This window comes from Camelus bactrianus, chromosome 18, assembly GCF_048773025.1.
Source record: "Camelus bactrianus isolate YW-2024 breed Bactrian camel chromosome 18, ASM4877302v1, whole genome shotgun sequence".
In the NCBI taxonomy this organism is placed as follows: Eukaryota; Metazoa; Chordata; class Mammalia; order Artiodactyla; family Camelidae; genus Camelus; species Camelus bactrianus.
Window position 1 is genome coordinate 12,048,495 of NC_133556.1, and position 24,856 is coordinate 12,073,350.

The 24,856-nt window shown below is 48.4% G+C and overlaps 1 protein-coding gene across 3 annotated transcripts in view; it reads left to right on the forward strand.

Moving 5' to 3' along the window:
- The window catches only part of GALNT17 (polypeptide N-acetylgalactosaminyltransferase 17), a 365,190-nt gene that overhangs the window by 153,070 nt on the left and 187,264 nt on the right, over positions 1 to 24,856 (forward strand). For all 3 annotated transcript variants that reach the window (XM_074345979.1, XM_010972375.3, XM_074345980.1), the window contains exon 3: positions 22,045 to 22,211. In XM_074345979.1, coding sequence (XP_074202080.1) covers positions 22,045 to 22,211 — 167 coding nt within the window. The remainder of the gene's footprint in view (positions 1 to 22,044; positions 22,212 to 24,856) is intronic.

Sequence of the window (24,856 nt, forward strand, 5' to 3'; positions counted from 1 at the left end):
TTACATAGCCTTCAAAAAGGTTTTTTAAAAAATCTCTCCATATATGTATTTTACACCTTTTTATTAAGAGAGAGGAACAAATGGCAACCCAATATCTGAGAGCCAGTAAAAACAAAGCATTTTCAGTGTCATTATTAAGAGATCAGGCCAATTTCCCATGCCTTGTCTGTCTGCTGCAGTTAGAATTATAAATAATGCTCCACAGCCGTGTTTCTGGAAACTTGGCAAATGACTTTTCCATCACAAACTAGTTCTTCCTTCTGGAGTCCTGCCTCAGTGACTCATCTGAACTGGAAATCACATTTCTCCTTTTCACTCTAGGGTCACGATGGTGGAGATCACATCTTAAATAAATCGGTAATTTTAGTATCTGTATGATCAGATGAAATCATTTTTAAACACAGGAGTTCATGAAGAGCCCTTAGCACGCAGCAGGTGTATCGAATCGTGTGTAGTAGACTTACTTCAGCACTGCATGTGTTTTCATCGCGTTTGGTCGAGCCATCTGAAATCGCTGGTATTTGACCAGCAGCGACAATTTTATATGGTTGCAACCTAATACTTCAGTTTTTTGCAACTTGGCACTGGGTATGGTTTAGTTAGTGGCTTCCCATTAATCAGAATAGTCAGGTAAGCACACTGTGCCTTTTTCCTCATTATGCGCAAATTATTTACTTAGCTACAACTTGTCAGATTTTTTAAAAAGTTTTTTCTTATGCACCAAGGGCTAAATGAATTATTTCACACTTGACTGGAAGACCTTAAATGGTTTCAGCGATATAAATGGAAATCAACCCAGGACTGGATTATCATTAAAAAAAAAATTGAGTCTTGCATTTTAGCTGTGATTTGGGAGTCAGGATTTATCCGTGTGCTTCTCATGGTAACTTTCAGCACTTGAAACCCACTTACCCCATTTTCCATGACCTAAGACGGCCTTGGAGTTCCCTTCCCCCTTTCCTTTTCTTCTCAGTTCCTTCTCACTAGCTCTTGGGAAGAACTCAGTTTAAGACGTAGCGCATTTGCCTATTTACTGCGTGATCGACACAGAGCTAGAGCTTGAGGAATGTGAAAATGGACAAGATGTGCTACCTCTGTGCAGGGAGTTTTTAATCTAGTAGGAGAAGCGGGTTGTAACACTTGTGTGTGGTTGTAACACTTGACAGAATAAAATAGCTGTGACATTGAGTTTCCATTGAGCTTTACTTCCGTTGGGTAGATTGAGTGTCTACTGCTTTAGGTTACAAATCCGGGTGGCTGCAGCACAATGTATGTTATAAATAACATTGCAAAATAGCATTGCATGTTGACAGCAAATGAACTCAGAGAGAGAATGGGCAGGAAGGAACACAGAAGGTCCAGCACCATTTGTTTATGAGATTGAAGTAGGGTGGGTCCCCGGTGCTGTTCCTGTCTGGAAGAGGCAGCCACCTTTCTTGTCCAAGATTTTGTGTCCGTGACTGAAACACTTCTGGAGACTGTGACTGTGTGCAAACTTGCATTCCACCCACGAGCACGTGTGTTCATGCTTAACTGATTCAACGACTACATTTCCCCAACATACTACACCAAATGTACTTAACAGCAATTAGGATGTTTGCCGCCTGCTGTGTGCACATCTCCCCAGAAAACAGAACTCTCCTAAATGGCAGTATAAGTAATTCTGAAGATTAAAGCCAGTGATTTGCAGAGCGCTTGGTTCGTTTGCTTCCTGCAAATATCAAGATTAACAAAGAAATTCATTGATCCCATTTCGTCTCCTTGGAGCATGTGCGTCAGCCTGAGGGAGTGCATCACATGTGGCTCTGGGATCCAGATGAAGACTTACTGTTGCTTTCGTTTATGGCCAAGAGGCTCCTTTAGTGGCATTTCTCTTGGCAAAAGCATCTCAAGAAAACAAATCTGTGTATGTCTATTTTCAGAGGAAATGCTCCACCCAACCCTTCCCCAGGAACAAACTTCTCAATGGCTTAGGAGGGAAGCAGGGCCAATTGGTAGCAATTGAGAGGGCAACTCAGGTCCCGCCTCGAAGACCGTGCCCTGCTGGTGTGCCATGGGATAGTCTGGGCCTCCCCGGACCCACTTTCCCCCGCCTGGGAACACGGGCCCTTCAACAGGTCGCTCTTCAAGTTCCTTCCATTTCTAACCTGTTAATTTACTGAAGAACCAATATTTTTGGAGTCAGGATGAGGTGCCCTGGGTTGTACCAGGTGCTGGGAAATAGTGGTGATCGTGAGGCAAAGTCCTTGCCCTCAGAGCAGAGACATCTTTTCCAAACACACATTATGTCCTGGTCACTTCTTAGAGACCAGTAGCCAATGCCAGCTGCCGGTTTAGATGCTTCCTCGGGTCAGCCCCGCCTCCCTTGTTCCCTTCAATCCAGACCTTCCTGCCCCACCCTCCTCTACCCGGCTTGGAATCCTCTTGGCTCCACTCTCTGACTTCATACCGGCCTCCCTTTGTTCCTCCCCCCAGCTCTTTCCCATCCCTCACTCCCCACCCAGAGCAATTAAGTAGCGTGCTCACAGCCGGTAAGTGGCAGGCCTGGGGTTTAAGTCAAGTCTGCTCTAAACCTTTGTAACTCAAAGTGTGATCCATGTACCCTTGGCCGCCTCATCAGCTGGGAGCTTGTTAGAAATGTGGCAACTCCGGCCTCACTCCAAACCGATGGAATCAGAAGACATGTTTTAACAAGGTTCTCTGGTGGTTCACAGACGCGGTCAAGTGTGAGCGTCCTTGTCTTAGACCCATACGCTGACCTGCCTCTCGTTGACCTTTATTCGTATTGCCTTTTGAAGCCAGTGCTGAGACGATGTTGTAGCCAAGTCCCTATTAGCAGGGGGGGTGGGTAGTCTCTAACGGCTTGACTTGCGCATCTAGTGCTCCTGGTGGCCAGACCCTGGACCGAGAGGTTGGCCTGCCCTGGTCTTACCCAGGCCTAAGAGCTTCACTACACTCAACATTATTAAAACCAATGGGCAGTGTAGGGGGGGCAGCAGAGAGACCTGTACATACAGTAAATTGCAGCCAAGTTAAGGAGCTGAGGGAAGGGGTTCCCAAAGGTGTGGGATGATCACGCACAGACTGGTACAGAGACATAGTGCCCTGACTTCCTGGATTGATGGGTAACAATTCGGTACTTTCTTTGACCTGCAGTGGATGCAACTATTTTGTATGCTATGCACTTCTCTGTGCACCAAGAGACCCACTGTCCCCCTGATGCTGTCCAGGACCAGAGGGGCTCCACGGGCTGTGCCAATGGATCTGCAAAGCCCCTTTGAAGTTCAAGGTGTACAGTATGAAGTGTCTGCTAAACATTATTTATTTCTCAGACATCAGCCAAAGAATTTCCGGCTGGAGACGCCCTCCAACCCTTCCCTGGACGTGTGTGCAGATTCCCCTTGCTGACACTTAAGATGGCTACCCAGGATGTTGATGTCTCCAGAAGCCCTCTGATGTTCAACCCCTTGCAAGCCCATCTTTTTTGCCAAAATTCTGCATCTTCTGTAATTTCTTGCTGTCCCTGCCTCACCCACATGGACAGAGACAGTACATGTAGGAAAAAGTATTGGAATTCTCCAGTGCCACCACCAGCTCCCACCCCTGGAGCAGTCGACAGGTCAGGAAGACAAGTCTTGGGGCCAGTCTCCTGCTTCAGAAAGGCTTCACATGAGGGGCAGCCCACCTGGGGCTGGGGTCCCCCTCGGGCCTGACCTCTTAAGTCGGGCTGCCTGCCCCCATCTCATCTACTGGCTGGCCCAGATACTGGGCTTCATGTTGTGAAACCTGGATGCAAATTCTTGGCTCAGTATACTGATTTCTAACTCCTCAAATGGATTTGGTGATCTGCCTTCTCAGTTCCTAGAATTTTGGACCTTGGTGTTGCTACACAGTTTTGTTTTGTTTTTTCTTTTCTTTTCCTCCTCTGTCTTGATGAAGCCTCATGCTCCTGCCCTAGACCTCGCAGGACTCAGTGGCCTTAACTGCCACCCCACCCAGGCCTACCCCAGCCCTTCTCCTGTGAGTGTTTGTGTAGGGGTGGAATTCCCAACAGAACACCACTTCGCCCGGTAGCTGTGACGTTCCTATCCGTATTCCTTTGGGACAATGTGCAGATCGTTTGCTACGTATTTTTTCATTATCACTCATTTGTAATTACTCATTAGGGCAAGTTTTAAACACCCACACAGACACAGAGTCAGGGAATGAAATGTCTTAGGAGGAAGAGCGTTGGATGTACCAGGACACTCATTTTGAAAAAGTCATTACTTTGCCTGCTAGACTTTTACATGCTTCCTGCCTGCAATCAGGCCTGCTGGCAAAACGAGGAACAAGACTCTTCAAGGATGTGGGAGCACAGAACCAGAGGGACTCATTGGCTGGGGCTGAATGCCGAATGAAGGTTCCGCTTTTGAAACCTACTTCCCTGCTCCTTCCTTTCCCTCCACTGCCAGGCTTCTGGGAGGAATAGTCTTGATTCACTGGATCTGTCATTCCCCCCGGTTCTCATCAGGGGAGACGCTCCAGGCAGATCTCGGAGACGTTGTGGCATGGGTTCCAGACCACTGCAGTGAAGTCGATGTCACAGTGAAGCGAGTCATGCAGCGTTTGGTTTCCCAGTGCATAGAAGAGTTTATGTTTACACAATCCTGAGTCTCTTCAGAGTGCAATAGCTTTAGGTCTGAAAAAATGCCCATGCCTTAATTAAAAAGACTTTATTGCAGAAAGATGCTAACCTACATCCGAGCCTTCAGCAAGTCATCATCTTTTTGCAGTAGTAGCATCAAAGATCACTGCTCACAGATCACCGTAAGAAATATCATAATAATGAAAAGGCTTGGAACATTGTGAGAATGAGCAAAGTGTGACATGGAGACACAAAGTTAGCAAATGCTGTTGGAAAAATGGTGCTGATAGACTTGCTGGACATAGGGTTGCCACAAACCTTCACTTTATTAAAAAAATGTAGTATCTGCAAAACACAGAGAAACAGGCTGCATATTGAAATGTATATCAAATGTATATCTGCCTGTATATTGAAATGTACAGATGTCCCCTGTGATGTTCTAAGTGTCATATCTAATAGGTTTTTAAAGTCTTTTTTAAAAGAAAGGAAACAAATAACAGTTGAATATATTATTCATGAATTTAGATGGAGAGAGAACAATGAACACCCCTCTTAAAGCCCCCTGCTCCAATCCTCACTTTAAAAAAAAGAAAGGTAACCACTATCAGCTGTTCTGTGTGCATCTGACATTTTCCTATGCATGGATACACTAGACATGCTCATTTTTAATTTTGAAGGGTGCTGCAAACTTGATCTCCAATAGACTTTGCCTGTTTCAGCTTCAGCCAGCAGGATATGAAAGTGTGTTTCCTCCCACTTAACATCACTGTATAAGATCCATCTTCTGGGACTTTCTGCTGTACGCCAGAAATTGACACATTGTAACTGACTATACTTCAATAAAAAACAATTGAAAAAAAAAATCCGTCTTCAGTTTGTTTGCCCAACCTGAATTCAGGATGAAAAGCATACTTTCTTACAGCCCTGGTATGCATTTCTTTGATCTTTTCATATGTTTATTAGATATTTTTATTTCTTTCGATTTCTCATGTTTATCTCTCACTGTGATTGTAAATTTGTCTTGTACTTCTTGGCTTTTCAATATATTTTGCTTTGTGTGTTTTCAAACTATATTGTTAGGTGCATACATTCATGACCATTTAATTGTCCTAAGTCATAGCTTTTATCAATAAAAACCACTCCCTTGACTCTGAATCCCTTCATGTCTCTTGTAAAACTACTCCAGGTATCTTCTTATTGATCTTCCTGCTCCCCTGGCCCTTCCTTTTCCTTGTTGCCTTCACTATATCTTTCTAAAGGATAGATTCAGTTCTAGCTGGATATTAGCATCATGATAATTTGATGAAGGGTATGGAGCCAAAAAGAATATTGGTGGAAAATTCCAATCCCCTGGACAGGGGGTTGGGGGATATTCCTTACTTGGTTACCATTGTAATGCCTGGTCCATTGGCCTTTGATATAGGCAAGGCTGCCCTTCTCTTTGACATGTTTGCTAGTAATTTCTGGATGGGCACCCGCAGATTAGGTGGGTTTGCCTTAAAGAGGTGGGGCCAGGTCAGGGTGAGGCCCCCTGGTGTCTGAGGCTGCAGAGAAATTGGGAATTCATATCTGGTGAGTTGCCTGCTTCTTTGGTTTCACTAGCCATTGATGAGTCCACCAGCTCCTCCTTAATTTGATTTCATGGGTCAGCCCCAACCCATTTGGGGCTTTGCCTATGAGACAAAATGCCTTATTTACAGTTTTGATGACTTGAACTTAAAAAACATCATTTTCTGCCAGTAATGCAGTGAACTGTACCTTTACGTGATCAAGGAAAGACTTTTTCTTATGGTCCTTATTCAGGATAAGGTGGAGAGGACACCTCGAAGGTCCATTCTGAAACTAGTGGGTGGGCCAGAGCTCTGGAACCTAGGAGAGGAATTGGATCATCCAAGCTAGTCATGAGTACCATTGGAGGATGTCTCCTAGACAACTGGGGCAGAACCCCTGGGGTCAAGTGAGGAGCAGGTGAACAGACAGGGTGAGAAGCTGGGGCTGTGATCCAGGCAGCCTGACACGGAGGAGCTCCTTGGATGGGGAACGCTTATCTCGTGTCCTTTTTGAAAGCTTGGAACGTTGCCTGTGAGGTCACGTCTTGGTCCAACTTGAAGGGATGTGGTTTTTTGATTTAGACACGTGCTGCTTGTCATCATGTCACTTTCCCACTCAGTAATCCTTGCTGTCCTGGTTTCCCACTGCCGGAGGAGCGTGTCGGAATTTTACAAGCTGCCTTCAGTGTCCCTGGTCGACTGCTGTTTTCTTTCCTCACCCCAGCCACCCCCCGGAACACCTCTTCCGGTTTCTTGGCGGTGCACTCTGCATTTTCTCTCCCCTGGTTTGGCACGTGCGACTCATTTCATTTTGCTCACAGAGTCTCCCCCGTCTTCCTCTCTCTCCCTTCACAGGCTGTCACCTGGAAATTATCTACTCAGGCTTCATGGCCCAGATCAAATTTTATCTCCTCTGGGAAGCCTTCCCTGGGCGGACCCACATCTATCTCCTTGCAGGCAGAGCTCAGCTCCCAGAACATCCTGAACAAACCCCTCTTGTGACATTTATCATTCCGTAATCATAATTATGATTTACCTATCTTTTCCCCTTATGCAGCTGTGAGCATTCCCAGGGTACTAGTGAGTTTTTAAAATTTTTTCTGTCTTCAACACCTTGCTGGTTCATAATTGATGTTCAGTGTGTGCAAATGTCACAGTGAAGCTAATGTTTCCAGGTGACAGAGATGCACTTGTCCTTCGGAGTGTTAAAAATAAAGAAACAGGTTTCTGAGTGAATACAAGATCGTTGTTAAATCGAGGGGTAGGTGTTGCCTTCTGTCTGTCATAAGCAGAGGCGTATTTGTACCGCTCAGTTTTTTAGTTTTCTCTCTCCTGAATCTTGCTAGTAGGACAAAAAAGGTTTGGAATTAAATAAAGTCACCATCCTCAATGAGGTGGGCTGCTTCTCCAGTGATCAGATACAGAATCTTCAAACAGGCAAAGGAGGTACCCTGTGAGGGAACACGGGTTTCCTATGATTATAGGCTTATTATTTAATCCTTGGAATTCTAGAAGTATGTGCAACTGTATGCCACAGGTGACTAGAATTTCTTTTCTCTATTTTATTTGTTGATATATTTAATAAATATTTATTGAATATCTGGGATGAGCCCAGATGTGCTGCAGATAGATCAGCCAAAGAGTTGTGGTCCCCGACTTCATGGAATCTATGGACTGGTGATGAGAAGGGTGAGTATTGGGGCCAAAGGCTGCAGGGGAAGATTAATTGCTGCCCCTCGGCCTCCTGTGTCCGCTGCCTATTCTGTGCCTCTCTAACCAGCCCGAGATGTGGGGAGAGGCCTCTGTGTTAGCGCCAGATCTTACCTGCAGGACTTTAGAAAGGAAGGCATTACCTGGAGGAAGGTTGAAAAGAATTACAACACGTTATTAGCGTATGTCTGAGAGCAGGTACCAGTGGCACAGAGACTTCAGCAGGACATTGAGAAACCAGTGAATTTGGGATTTAAAGAGAATTGAGGTTTCTTCTCATGCCATTTCACTCCAGAGCAGAAGTACATCCTCGAGTTAGGAACTGGTCATAGAAGTCATTAAGTTGGCTTATAAATGGTTGTCAACAGGTGTGACTAGTTGTCTGGCAAGCTCAGTTGAATGGTTCAGTTTCTTTATAAAATACCCAGGCTTGGGCTCCCATCCCAGGTTATTGTCATTGTCATTGTCAATGGCAGTTCCCATAACCTTAAGAAATTGGCATATGGCTGGAGCTAACTGGGTTTTTTAGCAAATTATGGTCATTTTATATTTAAGTTTCTCGTGCCTTTTCAGAGCTCCCTGTTGGCTCACAGAGGGAGGTCTACAGGTGGAGTGATTGGCTTTATGTTTATTATCCAAGGCCAACCTGGTCTAGCTTCTGAGTAGAGAAGACAGTTGGAGGTCCATTTCAGTGGTGGGTACGTTTGTTTTCTGGAATGAATAACATGTGGTCAGGCCATGTCCTCTCTCCGTCACATCTGCATTTGAAAAGAGAAAAGTCGTGGTTTTGGTGTTGACTCAGAACTCTGTTTCTGATTGTGGCATCGGGGGGCCTCCATCACGTATGCCAGTGGACGTCGCGCTCGGGCGGAAATCCGGGAGCGTGTCGTCACGTGTGTTCCTTCCCTTTAATTCTTCAGTGTGTTTCTGTCTGCATGCTTTAATCTCAACTGACGTGTTTTTCTGTGTTGTATTTGCTCACTATAAAAGATAACAGAAAATGTGTAAAGAAGCAAGAAAAATGATTTTTCATTTCACCACCTAGAGGCAAAATGACATTTCATTATGGTTTTCATTTGAATTTCTCTTCTTATCGGTGAGGGTCCACCTCTTCTCACGTTCTTGTTTGTTTCTTTTGTTCTCTGAAATGTGTGTTCATGGTTTTTGTTTATTTACCTGTGTTGTGTGGGGTTTCATTACCTTCTCCTCTTTTGCAATGGCTGTACACTTTTTCTTTTGCAATTTGCTGTTGTCTTAATTTTTTTTTTGATAATCAGACATTAGCGATTATTATCAAATTGTTCATTCTTCAGTAGCCAGAGTTTGTGTGAATATTCATTTTCACTTTCTTATATTTTGAGCTCCAAATTTAACTGTTTTATCTATTAAAATTTATTTTGCATTGAATTTGGAGGGAAATGCTCACTGTTTTACCCAAAGAGAGACGGTAGTCCCAACACATTTTTATGTTGGTTCTTCTCTTACCCCTCAGTTTGTGTGGTATGTTCTTGGCATAAATTCTCTAAGATCAGGTTTGTTTCTGGTCTTTTTGTTCCGTTTCGCTTTCAGTTAACTTGTTCTTGATTAAATTATGTGAGCTTTGTACTGGATTTTAACATCATAGTGTCTCTGGGTTTTCTTACTACCCCTTCCCCCTCAATAGTTTTGTTATTTATTCTTACCTGTTTATTCCTTCAGGTCAGTGTTGGACTCATGTGTTAAGGGCTACCATGATTTCCATAGCAACCTTTTCAAAAAGTAACATTTCTTGTATTTTTCAAGTTATGAAGTAATACGTGTGTGTGTAGACACTGGAGACTACAGTGAAATACAAAGGAAGAAGTAGGAACTGTCAAGATCCCTCCACTCGGACTCTCCTTGACAAGTCATGTCTTTGTTCAGAGGCTAAGGCTAGAGGCTCTGCAGTCAGGTGGATCTGGATTGAAAGCCTCGCTCTGTCTACCACTATTTTGCCTTTGCACTCGTGACTCTGAGCCTCAGTTTTCCCATCAGTGAGATGGGGATACCCGCATTACTGGCTCATGGTGAAAGGTGATGAGATAGTGTATACACTGGAAAGTTCTTGGCATGGTGAGTAGCTGCAGAGGCTGGCTGGGCTCACACATGCCTCTGTGTCCTGTGCCACATGTCACCTTCCAGCCACTCGTCTTCCACCCTCATCTGGGACCAGGGTTTCTCAGGTGATGGCCAAGGGCACGAGACCCCCTCTCGAGGCTCATGCTTGGAGCTGGCACAAGCTCTTCACTTTGTCCTGTTAGTGCAAGCAAATCACATGGCTGAGCCCAGATCTCATGAGTGGGGAAACAGACTTTGCTCCGCCGCTTTAGTGGGAACAGCTTCAAAGTCTCATGGCAAAGGACCTTCATGCCTTGGGTAGTGAAGGATCGCGGCATTGATACGTTCAGCTATGTGGTACAAATGGGATCTGCTAAACTGCTTTAGCATTTCAGGGAGGGAGAAGGCATCTTCTGTCCGGTAATATTGGCACAGCCAGGTTAGAACTCACCTGGGCCCAGAAGGGCTGGTGTGTTGGATTTGACCCCAAATGGGGAGGACCTGTCCTCAAGGAAGACTTTATGGGTGGAGGTAGCAATAATAAAAGTAACAACAATAATAAATTAGGAGTTTGGGATTAACAGATACACACTATTGTATATAAAACAGATAAATAAGAAGGGACCTACCCTATAGCACAAGGAACTATATTCGGTGTCTTATGATAACCTAAAATGGAAAAGAATCTGAAAAAGAACATATATATGATATATGTTTATATATATGAATAAAACTGAATCACTTTGCTATATACCTAAAACTAACGCAACATTGTAAATCGACTATACGTTAATTGAAAAAATGGGGGGGGGTGGTTTACAACAATAATGCCAAGGACAGAACAGTGACCCAGATGCAGGAATAAACAGAAGTGTTTTCAGGGTCAGTGTCAGAAAAAAAGATGAAATTGACTAGCCAATTAATTTGTCCTGAACCTTAAAAGGAAAAGTAGCTGGTTTGGTAATATGTTTCCCACTGCTGTGCTCAAGTTACAGGGTAACAGCCTTTAGAACCAGACTGGTGCTCTGTGAGGGTCTGGGGGTGGAGAGAGGTGGGAGTGGTTGAGGGCAGAGCATTTTATGGCCTTGAGTTTCAATGAAGAATTTTACTGACCAGATTTTGGATCTGCTGGGCTTTGGAGCATCGCTGTTTATCATTTCCAATCTGCATCGTTTCCCAATGTATTTTTGTCCCTCCTGCAGCAGTTGGGGCTGTCCCCTCTCATTTCACTCACCTTAGAAAGCTTATAGGAGAAATACTATGTGTGAATAACTCAGGCAGCATTTCCTGTGCCTTAAGTGCACTGAGGCTTTCGTAGCTGTGGCCTGAAACTGTCTGCATTAATTTACCCTTAATTGTTTTTAGAAATTCTGTTCCTGAGCCATTGCTTAATAGAACGTGAAGGTTTTTCTTTTCTTTTTCTGTTCTCTTCCATTGAAGACAGCAAGATAAGCTACATTATACCTAGGCAGACTCCTCTACTGAGCTGAGAATCTGATGGATGCCCCCGCCCCAGCTGCATACCTGTGTGGTTCCCTCTTCCTTTTAGGGAAAGCAGTATTGCACAAAGCAGGGGACTGTGGTTGGAACTGAGGGTTACAGAAGGTGAATCAACCCTTTTCACTTAAAAAAAAAAAACCTTCTGGAGATAGATACAGGTGGGAATTTTTTTGCCCATGTGGGGACCTCCTACTCTACCTTGAAATTGGCAGAACTGTCATTTGCTCAAGTAGTGCTGAGTCTCATGGATTTTCTGGATAAAGACAACTGTCTTTAGGGAAGCAACTCTTCACAAACTCAGAGAAGGAGGCTTCCCAGGAAGCCATGAAGCCAGCAGGTAATCAGTCCAAAAATCAAAAGTGGTTTGGGGCATATTCCAAAATAAATGTTTATAGGAACCAGGCTGGCAGGGAAGGCATAGAGCTGTGTTGACCCCACAGTGCTGAAAAACAAGGTGTGGGCCTGGCAATGGTCTGGACTGAGGCGTGGGGCTGCAGCTGACAATGGTCCTCTCTGGCTGTCTGGCCTGGGTTCCTCCCCTCCCGCCGTGCTTCTTGGGAAACTGATGGATCCAGAAAAAACAAATCTGCCTATACCCACAACATCTTGCATCCAATTTCTGGAGTTTTCCTGGGGCTCCCTGGACCCCAGGATAAGAACCCATATTGTGCATGGAACAGGCTGAACCTTGATTCAGGAAAACTGATAGGCAGGACGCGGGCAGACTGCTGGAGTAGGCAGTTCGTTTCGGAGACTGTCCTGTGTGGGAACTGAGCTAATGAGGTGTGCTGCACCTTGCTGGATGAACTGAGCTCATCCAGGGGAAATTAAACCACTCAGCAAAGTGTGCATTTTCCCTAATAATGAGAGGTCCAAAAGAGGGGCTTCATACGCCTCATTTATTCAGCCCCATATCTTGTTTTGCAAGGTTTGCTGTTGCTAAAAATGATAACACTCTTTCCTAGGGTTCTAGGCAAGGCTTGATGAGGAAAGAAGAAATAAAGGGAGTTTGGGGCTGGTTAATGCGCTTGACCTAAGCAGCCTTCAGAATTTGAGCTCTGATGAGTGAATCAAGGGAGACAGCAGGCAGTTGTGTTCAGGATGGTATCTTTTAAGTGTTGAGGTGCCATCACTGATGTTATAATTGCGGGAAGAGATAAGTGATGCCTTTGATCATAAGAAGAGTGGAGGGAATAAACTGGGAAGATTGGAGGGTTTTTATTTGTTCATTCAGTAACCATTCATCTGCCAACTATTATGCTGGGCTCTGGGGACAGAAGAGAAAGAAGATTAGATCACTGCCCTGCAGTGGGGGTGGGCAGAGTGAAGAGTGCCAAGGTGGCCACGTGCAGAGGGAGAGAAAGTGACGAAGGAGAGGGACTGGACATCCTGCTGGGGGTCTGGGAGAGCTGCCTGGGGCTGGGCGCAGGGAGAAGGGCATGTTATAAAGAAGGAAGCGCACTTTAGGCAGAGGGAAAGGGGTGTGACCTGAGGGGCAGCATTCCTGGTTCTGGGAAATGCAAATAGTTTACAGTTCCCTGGGGGAAACAGCAGGGAGGAGAGGAGGTCAGATGAGCTAGGGTGGAACTTGGGTGCCAAGTAAAGACGTTTGCACCTCATTTACTGTAAGTAGAGGAGTGGGGTGATCATATTTGCATTTTAGAAAGAATTCTAGCAGTGGTGGGGTGAACAGAATGGGTTGGGCTGCAGGTGGACAGGCTGGAGGCAAAGGATGGGTTATGTGGCTTTGGTGTCATTCAGGAGGGCGTGAGGGGTGGAGGTGTGCAGAAAGGATGGTCAGCTAGGGTGACACTGGGAAGTTTCCACTGGTTCTGGCCTCGCAAATGTCACTGGAAACTAACAAGAGCAGTTGCAGCAGAATAGGGTAATTAGAAGCCAAATGATGGTAGAGTGAGGGATGAAAGGGAGAAAGGACAGAGCCCGGGAGGGCAGACAAAGAGAAGAGAGGATGGTGATTAAGGCTGGGGCAAGGGAGGTTTTTTTTTCGTTTAAATGAGGGAGACTTGAGTCCCTTTCTTGAATGGGAAAAGTCACTGGAGGGTGAGTAAAGATAGAGGCAAGACTGTGGCAGGTAAAGTACGGCCCTTGGGTTGGAGGAGGCTGGGGGCTACGCCGCATAGATGAAGGGGTTACCCCCGACCTCCTGAGCCTGCTTCCTTCAAGGCTGAGCTCAGAGGTTGCTAAGTTTGCAGGTGGCGAGGGGGTCTAGGGACGTGCTTCTGATGTCCCCACGTGGTGTGGAGAACCCACCTATAGGGCCTGGTAGGGGACTCTGAGCAGTGGGTCTGGGCTTGCCCAAGAATGTGCATTTCCAACAGGCTACCAGGGAAGGCTGCTGCTGCAGCTACAGGCCACACTCGGAAATTCCTCTGTGGAGTGGGAGGTACCTGCTGGGGGGAGGTTGGCTCCAGGAAAGTGGTGAACGGAGGAAGTAGGGTTGGAGGTGGCGACAGGGGCGGGGAATCGAGGGCTCTGACCTGCCTTGAAAAGGAGGCTGCAGGGCAGCTCCCAGGGCTCTGCGAGGACTGGGGACTTTGGATTTGTCTTGTCACCCCCACAGCGGTGGGAGTTTTTCCCATGGTGTCAGCAGCGTGCGTGAAGGGGAGAACAGTCAGATGCATGGTTGATGCCCAGCTGGGGTTCCTCTGGGCTGGGGGAAGAGAGGGCCAAGGGAGCGAGGGCGGGACCAAGGCAGGGTTGGAGGAAGTACGTAGATTTCAGCTGGGCCAGGAGGCACGTGAAGCCAGGGCAGGGCTGATGTACTGAGAGAAACCAGAGGGACCCAGGCCCCGGGGGTCTCATGAGGTCGAAGAGTAGGTGTTGGATGCACGGTGGAGAGAGTGGAGGGAAAGGACGTTGCAGCTGTTGACGTGGAGATGGTTGAGGTGCAGGAGCTCTGTGCAGTGGTGAGGTCCAGGAAAGGCCATGGGAGCTTTGGGGTAATTCTACTACCAAAATGGGTGGTCCTTCTGGTCATCTCTCACTGTGGGTCAGAGGCTCCCTGGCTGCGCTGAGGTGGTGTCTGAGGCTGGGACCAGAAGGAGAGATTGGAATGACAGGGTTCTGATGAGACATGATACTTCCATCTGGTGTAATTTTTTCTTCCAAACTCCAGAGCAGTGTTATCAGTGAGGGTCCTCGAGAGGAATAGAACTAATAGGACATCTAACTATCTATCTTTCTGTCCATCTATCTACCTATCTATCTATCCAGCCAGCCAGCCAGCCAGCCAGCCATCTAGCTATCTAATCTCTATCCATGTAGATAAGATCCAGTATCTAAGATACAGATGGGATATAGATAAGGTATAGATAGGCAGTAGAGATAGAGGTAGATAAGATATAGGTAGGTAATAGATAGGTACACAGATAGATGGAAAGCAAGAAAGAGATTTACTTTAAGGGCTGGCTTACACATTGTAGAGGCTATGTGTCCAAATTCTGCAGGGCTCACCTAAAGCCTGGAAACCCAGGGAGGAGGAGATGTTGTAGCTAGGGTCCAAAGACAGTCTCCTGGCAGAATTCCCTCTTACCCAGGAGGCTTCAGTCTTTTTTTCCTTCTTAAAACCTTCAACTGATTGGACGAGGCCCACCCACATTTTGAAGGATCATCTGCTTGACTCTGAGTCTACTGATCTGAATGTTAATCTCACCTAAAAAATATCTTCACAGAAACATCTAGGATGTTTGACTAAATATCTGCATACCAGGGCCTAGCCAAGTTGTCACATAAAATTAACCATCGCGGGCAGTTAGACTTGTTTGGTGACCTAATTTCATAATCCAGCCCTGTGTCCACAGTGAGCCACAGAGAGGAAGGAGGAGTTTATTTCCTGGTTGAAGAAAAGGTGAGGTTGTTGGCGGTGGTCGCCCTAGACAGCGTGTGGGGTTTTCTGATACTTTGTGCCAGTCAGTATGCACTGGGTCACTGTACACAGCCATTTCCAAGCTCAAGAGTGGTAGCATTTTTGCAATAGGGCTTCCAAGGAGGAGCCCCATTTCTCTTCCTGGTCATAACCCATGGCTTGGGATGCCTTGCGTTAAGGTATACCAGTCATGTCTGTGGTTAAGCAAGTGCCCTTTGTGCTCATGGCCACGTGGAATTCAGGCAGCAGCCAAGAACTGTCTGTTTCACACATCTGCCTTTCCTTTCTGGTTCCTTCTATCTGGCAACTGGATACCACTATTTGAAAAATGAATCCTCTTACTAAGCAGCTGGGCTACGCTAACACACTCTTGACTCTAAGTTTGAGGGTGTGGGCTTTGGGGTATGTACAGAGTATGTGTCTGATGCTGACCAGTGAGGGTCTGGCCAGGCCAAAGAAGAGTGTGGCCAGCGAGGTCGGGGAGCTGGTGTGTCTGGATGTGCGTGGGAGGAGAACGGGGATACTTTTCAGGTTTGCTCTTATATGTAAAGCACATTCAGTAGTTAAAAGGTAGATGCCCAAGAACCTGGACCATCTGTTTTGAGGTGGATTTGATGTCATGTGGATGTGATGCTGGACTCCCGCAGGAGGAGTCCTTGCTCCCACAGCTGCCCTCAGCAGTGGGAGGAGCGGGTGGGAAGATGTGTCTATTTCCAAGCCTGTCACAATTCTCAACAGTTTCTTACTGGAGCTCGGCTACTCTTGGCTCGGCAAGATGTTGTTTTCTGACTTAAACTACCTACTCTGTTTGACTCCCACACCTCCCTCCCTCTCATTTCACTCCATGTTGCCTCCTGGAGCCTGGAGAGCTTGGTAAGTTCTGGGCTTTGCCGCCAGCTGTCGACTCTTTACTAGTGGGTCTTTGTATCCTTATGCATGTTTCTGGAGCACTTTGAAAATGAGGAAGGAAACAGCCTGGCAGGAATTTGCAGAGCCTGGTATGAGTCTGTGGTTCCAAGACCTGGCTCTTCGGTGCCCCGTCTCTAAGCAAGCTTAGACAGATTTCTTCTGGAAGGCCCTGGAAGAGAGGGAGAAGGGGACCCTCGTGCCTCCGTGTGCTCAGAAGTTGCTCTGACTCCTGTCCTTCCCTGTGCTCTTGACCAAGCAAGTGTCATCCTTGGTTCATCCTTCAAACCCGGCTCACAGCTTGTCTGCCCTCCTGGTCCATCTCAGCTCATCTGTCACCACTGGTGTAGGTAGAGTTGGTCCTCTGTATCCATTGGTTCCACATCTGCAGATTCAACCAATCGTAGATTTGGATCTGCAGTTGGAATCCACAGTTGACTGAATCCACAGATATGGAGGACCAGCTCTACTAAGAATTTTACATAAGGGACTTGAGCATCTGCGGATCTTCTGTCTGCAGGGGTCCTGGAACCCCTCCCCTGTGGGTGTGGAGGGGTGACTGGGTCGCCCTTTGGCACCAGCATTTGCAGCCTTGCTTTACACTGCCTTGTCCTATGTTGAGTGTGTTTTAGCCGGCAAACCCAGCCTCTGGCTACTGACAGCAGGGTTAGCGCTCGGACAGCGCTTGGTGCTGGACCCTTCACTGGGGTTGGGCCGATGTGGGGACAGGCTAAGGGGCATCACTGCATCTGGGAGCCGGAGCTGAGCTGAGCAGCTCAGAGGGCCCTGCAGGCTGGCCGCAGTGATGGGCCATGTGGGCCAAGGGACACAGAGAAAGCAAGTAAGCTCTGGGATGGGAGCCCTCACCACAGGTGGGGCCTGAGGGACTAGTGAGCAGGAGTGGGACCAGGGGCAAGAACCAGACCCTGAGCTCAAGCCCGGGGGCTCCTGCCCTGCACAGGCCCTACCCAGCTGCCCTGAGCACACACCTCTGCACCCTCCACACCCAGTCTCTGTAGGTCCGGGGCTCTCTGACCCTGCCTTGTAGGGTGGCGGGGACAGAGAGATGGGCCTGGATGCACGAGGACCGAAGTGGGTTGATAAAAGCAGAATCTTTGCAGGACCCTCACAGGGCTAAGAGCAGATGTGGCCTCTCTCTGCTTGGGGTCTTCAGTTAAAGGACTCTGATAACTCCCTGGGGGACCACCACCCAAGTGGCCCCCTGCCCAGTTTCACAGCCGGAACAGTAGGAGATTTGCCCACATTGGCACCAGCCTTATCAACCCTACTTCTGCTCACACGTCCCACTTGAAGGGAGCTTTCTTCGTGTGTACCCTGTCTGCCCCCAGCAGGTTACGGGCACGGTGTAGCTGGCCACGGCGGGCCGTCTCCTCGGTGGGGCTTTTTGGGCAGAGATAAGGAAGCTGAGGCTCAGAGAGACCAAACAACTTAGCCAAGGACCCCAGCTAGGAAGGGGCTGGGCTAGAAATTGTGTAGAGGCTTGTCTGCTGTCTACCGCACCCTGTCCCAGGCAGGCAGGAGCATTTGCAAGAGTCTGAAGTTCAGATGGTAAAGTTCACATGCAGGCACTCCTGCTGCTTTTCAGACCTGCTGTGTGACTTAGGGCAAGTGACTTCACATCTATGAAATGGGGATAATAACACTGCCTACCTCATAATATGGCTGTGGAATTTAATGAGATAGCACAGTACAGGGAAGCTTCCAGAAGTTTCTGGCACATAGCCTGCACCAAGACTGTGACATGTTGTTTATTATTAGCTTCATCATCTGCAGCCTCCTGGGTCTCCTGGGGGTTGGATCTAAATGTTTTTTACAATGATGTCCCCATCATTTGGGGGTCCTCTTTCTGTTTCCAGGTTGGGAGACTGGGTTAATACTGTGTCTTGATACCATTTACCTGTACCACATTGGGGTCTTAGAAATTGCCTCCTTCAAAGGCGGTCATGGGCAGGGATCTGCTTCTGAGAGGGCGTGGCCAGCTCTTTGGGCTTTGATTTCTTTCCCGCTGGAAGCCTCGACCCTTGATCTTCTTTCATGTCAACCAGGATTCTCTCTAGTGAATTCCCGGAGGCAGCCCAGTCTCCCCAACCCTCCTGTTCTTACTCGGCGCCAGCAAAGAGCACGTGCACTTCTGGTGTTAAGTGAAGTCTGTGCCAGTGGCTCTGGCGTGAGGGGAACGAGGGAGGGGAACAGTTGTTACCCTCGGGCAGTCGCGGAGTTCAAGGAGGCATCCCAGACAGATGGACGGACAGATGGGCAAATGTAAGGTGTCTAAGAGACCTCACTTGGTTGGTTATTTGTCTCTGCTTATGATTCTCGCTTCACAGAGAATCTGGTCCCCTGTTAGCTTTTGGAGGAGAGGAACCTGGTCTTGAATTTCTTTGTAGCCTCTCTTCCCGCCTGGAGCGTTGACTGAAATTGATCCCGACGACCTTGAGATATTTTCCCACCAACCTTTCTCTTTCAGACAAAAGAGTGTTTATTTCTTACCGACTAGTTATTGAAAGGAAATGTGTGATTTCTGGGACCCACTCCTCAGTCTGCGTTCCTAGAGGAAGTGCACAGAGCCCTGTGGATTTTGAGGAACTGGGCAGTTTCCGTGGTGTGCCCTCCTCTCTCCCCAGGAATCCTTCAAATCCGGAACCTATTCTTTCATCCGCATGACCTTCCAGGCTACTCTCACTTACCTGGATCTTGCAGTCTGGGAGGCTGTCAGGAAGGCAGGAAACACATCTGGTTCTGGATGTCCCATTATATGGAGACGGGGCTGGACGCAGAGCTGAGCTGACTGCTCCCTTCCCCAGATCTCCCTGCCCCTGGGCCGTGGCCAGGGCCACCCCCAGAGCACCGCACACACCACCTTGGCACTGAGCACCCGTCCACCCTGTCAGCTCTGCAGGAACTCAGAAATTGGTGGGGGGAGGGGATGCTTCTTTTACGTCAGCCCTTGCCTGCAGGGCGTGGGGTACCCAGGTATGTGTGGTTTAGAAACACCGTCTGAGGGTTATCAGGCCACAGAGGAATGTTTCAGCATCAGCTCCTAGGGACAGGAACCATGTCCACTCTCTTCCTCTGCGCAGTCACCACCGTTTCTAAGTCCTGTGAGGCCTCTCTCTTTCCTTTGCACCATCCACCTTTAACCTCCCTCCCCGCACTCATCTGCTGTGTTCGGCATTGGGTGTCTGATCAGAAGTAGCTTATGCGTCAGTTAATGCCTCCTCCTTACAGCAGGTGCTCACAGCCTCAGTTGGCCTTCTCTCCATCTCTCTAGCATGTTGTCTGCCTCTCCTGTGTATCAGGCCATAAGCCAGGCTTAGAGATTTTTTAAGGCAACATCTACCTCTCTAGAGCAACTAAATCAGTTCTGATTTTCATAATGACTGTACTCATATTGTCTGCCTGCTGTGAAACCCTCAGATGTCAGGCACCTGAGAGGTGAATCACTGTAAGCTGGGCAAGCTTGGAGACTGACCAGGGCCCTTGCGGGGAGCAGAGTCCTGGGTGGGTCCTGCAGGAAGGGCCTGGGTTGAGTGAAAAGCCTGGAAGCCTGGCCCGTGGTGATGGGAAATTTACAGAAGGGAGCAGAGGAGCCAGGAGGGAGGATGGAGGGGCCAGGCAGGCAGGCTGGTCTTTCTATTAATTGGTACATTGCATTTTCCCAGGGACTTCACAGGTTGTCTCACCAGACCCTTATGAGGACCTTAGCCAGGCAGTTTTCGAGCTGAAGAAATATGATCAGTGTGCCCAGGGTCACAAGTTCAATGTGTGGCAGAACGCTTCTCACTTCTGAGATCCCCCCATGGTTTACCGAATGACTGCCTCGACTGTAAAGGGGCAGGTGCGGGGCCCCTGTGCCCCGGAGGCTCCCATGAGTCCCTCCTCACTAGGGGGAATTACCTGGGCCGGCCAGGAGGCCTGACCCACAGCTCAGTCTTGACTGAAGCCTGACCCCAGTGCCTGTGGCTGGAGTGGACAGGGCTGGTACAGTGAAGTCTGGCCTTCTTGCTTCTTCATTTCCAGGGCCAAATCTGAAAAACCAAGGCCCAAAGACACCAGCCCCAGGAGTGAATGCTCAGAGTAGGCGGGTGTGTCCGGTGGGGGTGCCCGCGTGGATGGCGAGGATTGGGCTGAGGAGGAGCAGCTTTCAGCCAGCCAGCCCTGGATGGCTGCCGGCCCCTGTCCGGGTTCTCCGAGGGGCCTTCCGGGACGTGCTCTCCTCCCGGATCACCACGCAGTCAATGCGATGGTTCCCGCCAACCGCCTGGGAGCCCGTCAGTAACCATTCTCATCTCCTTGGCAGCCCCCAGAAGTGAATTTATAGCGACGTGGTAAAAATGAGGCTGCATGATCAATGGATCCCTGGACGGTCTCCTCCAGGAGACACAAATGTATATTGTAACAAAACTTTATTTTCCTCCGAAAAATTGCCTACATGATTAATATGGCCCGACACAGCCCAAGCTGTTCAGCATAAAGAACAGCTGTATTTCTTGCTCCCTCTTCGGTACTGCTTCCCTCTCCTTCCATCCTTCCCTCTCGTTCCCTTTGTTTCAGTCTGGAACACATTGTGCCGGATACTGTACAGTCGCACACAAGGAGCAGGAGGATGTGTTGAAATGCACTCGCCCCGTATTCCATTCTGCTCTCTTTCCACTCGGTATTTCCGACGTGGCTCAGACTAAGAATAAAACCAGAGTCCCCGGTGCTCCGCGGACAGAGTGCTGGTGTTCCCGTGACTGAGCCCTGCAGAGCAGGTTCCCTGGGCATTCAGCCACCCCTGATATCACCAGGGGCCCCCCCAAGCTCTACACCTCCGAGTCCAGCCTGGATGAAAAACATTCTTCTCTTTTACCCCTGTGTTCGGGGATGGGGGAGTTGCTGAATATTAGGAGGCAGGACCTCTTAGGCAGGTGGTCCCACTTCTGGCCCCCAGGGAGATTCTAGGAATGCTTGCAAGAAGAGTGACGTGTGTCAGGCAGCACAGTCCTGGCAGACAGAGGACCCCGCCCTTATTATGATTATTTGCATGTGTTTTGTGTCTTCTTCTAGCGTGTGGTCTCCAGGAGAGCAGAGGTCTCCTGCACAGTGCTGGGTACCTAGTAGATTCAATAGATGCCTTAGTTTGGGTTCTCCCAGAAACAGCCCCTGAAACAAAGATTTGAGTTCGTTAGTTCATTTGGGAGGTGCGGAGAGCACCAGTAGTAGTGGAGTGGGAAAGCAGGAATGAGAAGGGAAAGCATCCCCAAGGGAGGGTGCTCTGCAGATTGCTACTGTGAGTGATGAAACTTAATCCCAGTGGGGGGAACTCTGGGAGGCAGTGTACAACCCATTTCGCAGGGATCCAGCTCAAGGGCGAGGGAGCTGGGGAATTTATACATCATCTCCCAGACAGCTCTGGATGCGAGCCGACGGGGGTGAGGCAATTGCTTGGATGGCAACAAAGCAGGTGAAGGAAGGAAATGCAGGTGCCTGGGTGGGGAGTCGGCAGTTGTGCACTCAAGTGGGACCTGGGGTACAGTAGATGTGTGCCCACAACTGAGGCTTCCCATTCCGATGGGGCGGTAACTTTGGGAGAAAAGAGGCTGGATTTCGTAAGTGTCTCCTTCTTAGGTTTCATTCTCAGTTCTAAGAAGCCAAGAGGAAACCAGTGATTCTGGCCTCAGGAGGATGTGTGTGAGGACCGAGCTGACATCCTTGCTGTGTGCAGCCTCAGTGCCCGTGCCTCGCCCCTTCCTCTGACCCCGCTCTCCCCTGCTCTTTTCCCCCAGGTGTAAGGAGATGAAGTACTCCAAGGAGCTGCCCCAGATGTCCATTATATTTATCTTTGTGAACGAGGCCCTGTCGGTGATCCTGCGGTCAGTCCATAGTGCGGTCAACCACACGCCGACCCACCTGCTGAAGGAAATCATCCTGGTGGACGACAACAGTGATGAAGGTACGGGGGCTGCCAGCCTGCACACACTTTTGGAGAGGAAGAAGCAAGCACACGATGTCAGTGGTGGGGGAAGTACCATTTTCATTCCATCCTGAGCCCCAATGTCTTTGTCTCCTGTCTCTGGGGTGTATCTGGGGGTTGGGGGCTGTGTGGGAGGAAAAAATCCAGGCAAACTCGAGTCCATTGGTCCTTGAGTCCTCCAAGGCTCCTAAGAACAAATTGCTGGTTATGTCTGGACCATCTTCCCCTCCTCATATTCCCTAAAGTAGATGACACTGAAGAGCTGAATTCCTCCACACTCCGCACTCCCCACCCCCAACCCTATCTCTGTCGTCCTTTTCCGAGCGGCAGAAGAAAAAAGGAAATTCTGTCCTGTGATGGGAACTGTTCATCATACAGAATCCCCTCTGAATTCATGTCTGAATTCATTCCCTGCTGGGCCACTGAGCCCAAAATGACTGTCGGTACAAATGCACCGTGTTTGCAGGTCTTTTGGAGTTCAGCTCTATTAAGAATGATGGTTCAATTAAAAAAGTTATGAAAAAGCAAATCTCAGATGGCAATAACAAAAGTCCTTTGAAGTCCTCGGAGATGAAGGCCTAGTGTCGAGGTGTTGGTAGGGGGGTTGCTTTGTCTAATTGTACCTTTGTGTTGGCACACAGCCTACAAAATTCACTGCAGGGAGAGACCCTTGCACAAGCTGGTGACATCAGAGAAAGCCAGCCAGTGTGCATCCTTAAGGCCAAGGAGGCTTATCTTCTGAGCAACTGAAGGTTTAGGGGAAGGCCGAACCCCTCACTCTCAGCGGGATCTGTAGAGGTGACCCTGGGCTCCCCCTTCAGGAGAGGCTGAGGAAGAGGCTGGACAGTGTCATGGGTTCTGTTGGAAACCTGTCTGTCACATTTCATCAGCCCAGAAGTTGAAGTTCCCCTGCCACTTTTGAACTAGCTGACTGTTCCCAGTGAAGGGTCTGAGGGTACCTGAACCCGGCCATACACCCGTCAGGGCACCACCGTCTCCCGGGCCCGCAGGTTGGAGGACTGATGGGTCCTTTGCTGGGGTTTCACATCCCTGTGTTTCTCCCTTTCCCTCGGGCCATTTCATTATCTGTATTATTCTAAAACGGACATGGAGAGTCTTTTAGTTCCCTGGAGCCTCTCAGTCATCCAGCAAAGTCACGCCTCACAGTGCCCTTCTCTGCAGCCTCCCTGTGTGCCCGCCGCAGACCTCTGGCTTCAGGAGTACTTCCGTGCCCTCTGCGGAGAATCCTGGCTCCTCCTGCCCCCTCCGTCTGCTGGTTAAGTCCCACTTGCCGCCTAGGTGTCCCCTATGTGTCACTTCCTGGCAATTCCTTTGCTGACATCCTAAGACCCTTGCTCTGTGCTGCCTCAAGGTTTACCTCATAGAGCACGTGAGATCACACACGTGTCTGTCACAGCTGGAGTCTCACCCAACAGGGAGTAAGCGATGAAGGTGGATGGGGCTGGGAAAGGACTAGTGGAAGCTGGCAGCACGGTGGCTGAGGGGGTGCAGAGCAGAGCTAGCACACCAGAGAAGAAGGCGTACTGTAGGTGCTGGACTGAAGTGGAGTGAGGACTCATGACCAGTGGGGCTCCCTTCCCCGAGGAAATCTCAGCAGATCCAGCCAGAGAGGAAGGAACGGAGGAACAAGTCAGTCTCAACCAGAACACAGGCTCTGTGAGAACAGGGGTCTCCAGTAGATGTCTTAGTGCGGGTTCCCCCACCAAATAGCCCCTGAAACTAACTTGAGTGCATTAGTTTATTTGGGAGGTGAAGTACACAGCTAGGGGAGGGGGGAAGTCAGACTCAGAAGGGAGGCATCCCCCAAAGGGGGTTTGTGCAGATTGTTACTGTGGGTGAAGGGAGCTGAATCCCACTGGGGGAACTCTGGGAGCCAGAATAAAACCCACTCCTCTGAGTTGACCTGCTCGAGGATGAGGGAGCTGGGGTATTTATACACCTTTAGCACCCAATGCTTTTTCATCAGAGCCTCCTAGAACCCTGAGGAATTTCTGCATCGGGAGGCCTGGGGTGGGTTTGAGAATTTGCATTTCTTACAAGCTCCTGGGGGATGCTGCTGCTTTTGCTGTTGCAGGGACCACACTTTGAGAACCACTGGGTTAAGTACCATTTCAGTAGTTCACACTTCGGATCTAAATGAAGATGTTTAGTGAGTGAGAAAAAAATGAGGATGAGGTATTTGTTTCAGTCTGATGATAAAGTTAATTCCCATTCATCCTCCCCTGTCCCCCAGAATACCTAGGGAACCCGGAGTGGACCACATTAACATTGTTTCCCTCTTTTCTCTCCCTGGCTCTAGCCTCTGTCTTTTCTCCAGGCTAGAAGTGCCTTTAACTGGAAGAGAAATTTAACTTTTTTTTCTATATTAAGATTTTCTTTGTGACTAGTATTAACAAGTTTTGTAAATGTTCTATACACACTTGAAAAGACCCCCTTACACTGTAATCATGGAATTGAATTCCTGCCAGACATCAATTTTGTGTATTTAGATAGACTATGAGTTTATTTTCTTAAGTCTTTTTGATAATGGTGTTTTAAAATCTCCTCCTACAATGACTGTTCCTTCCTGTGTTCCTAATAATGTTTGATTTCTGTATCTTGTT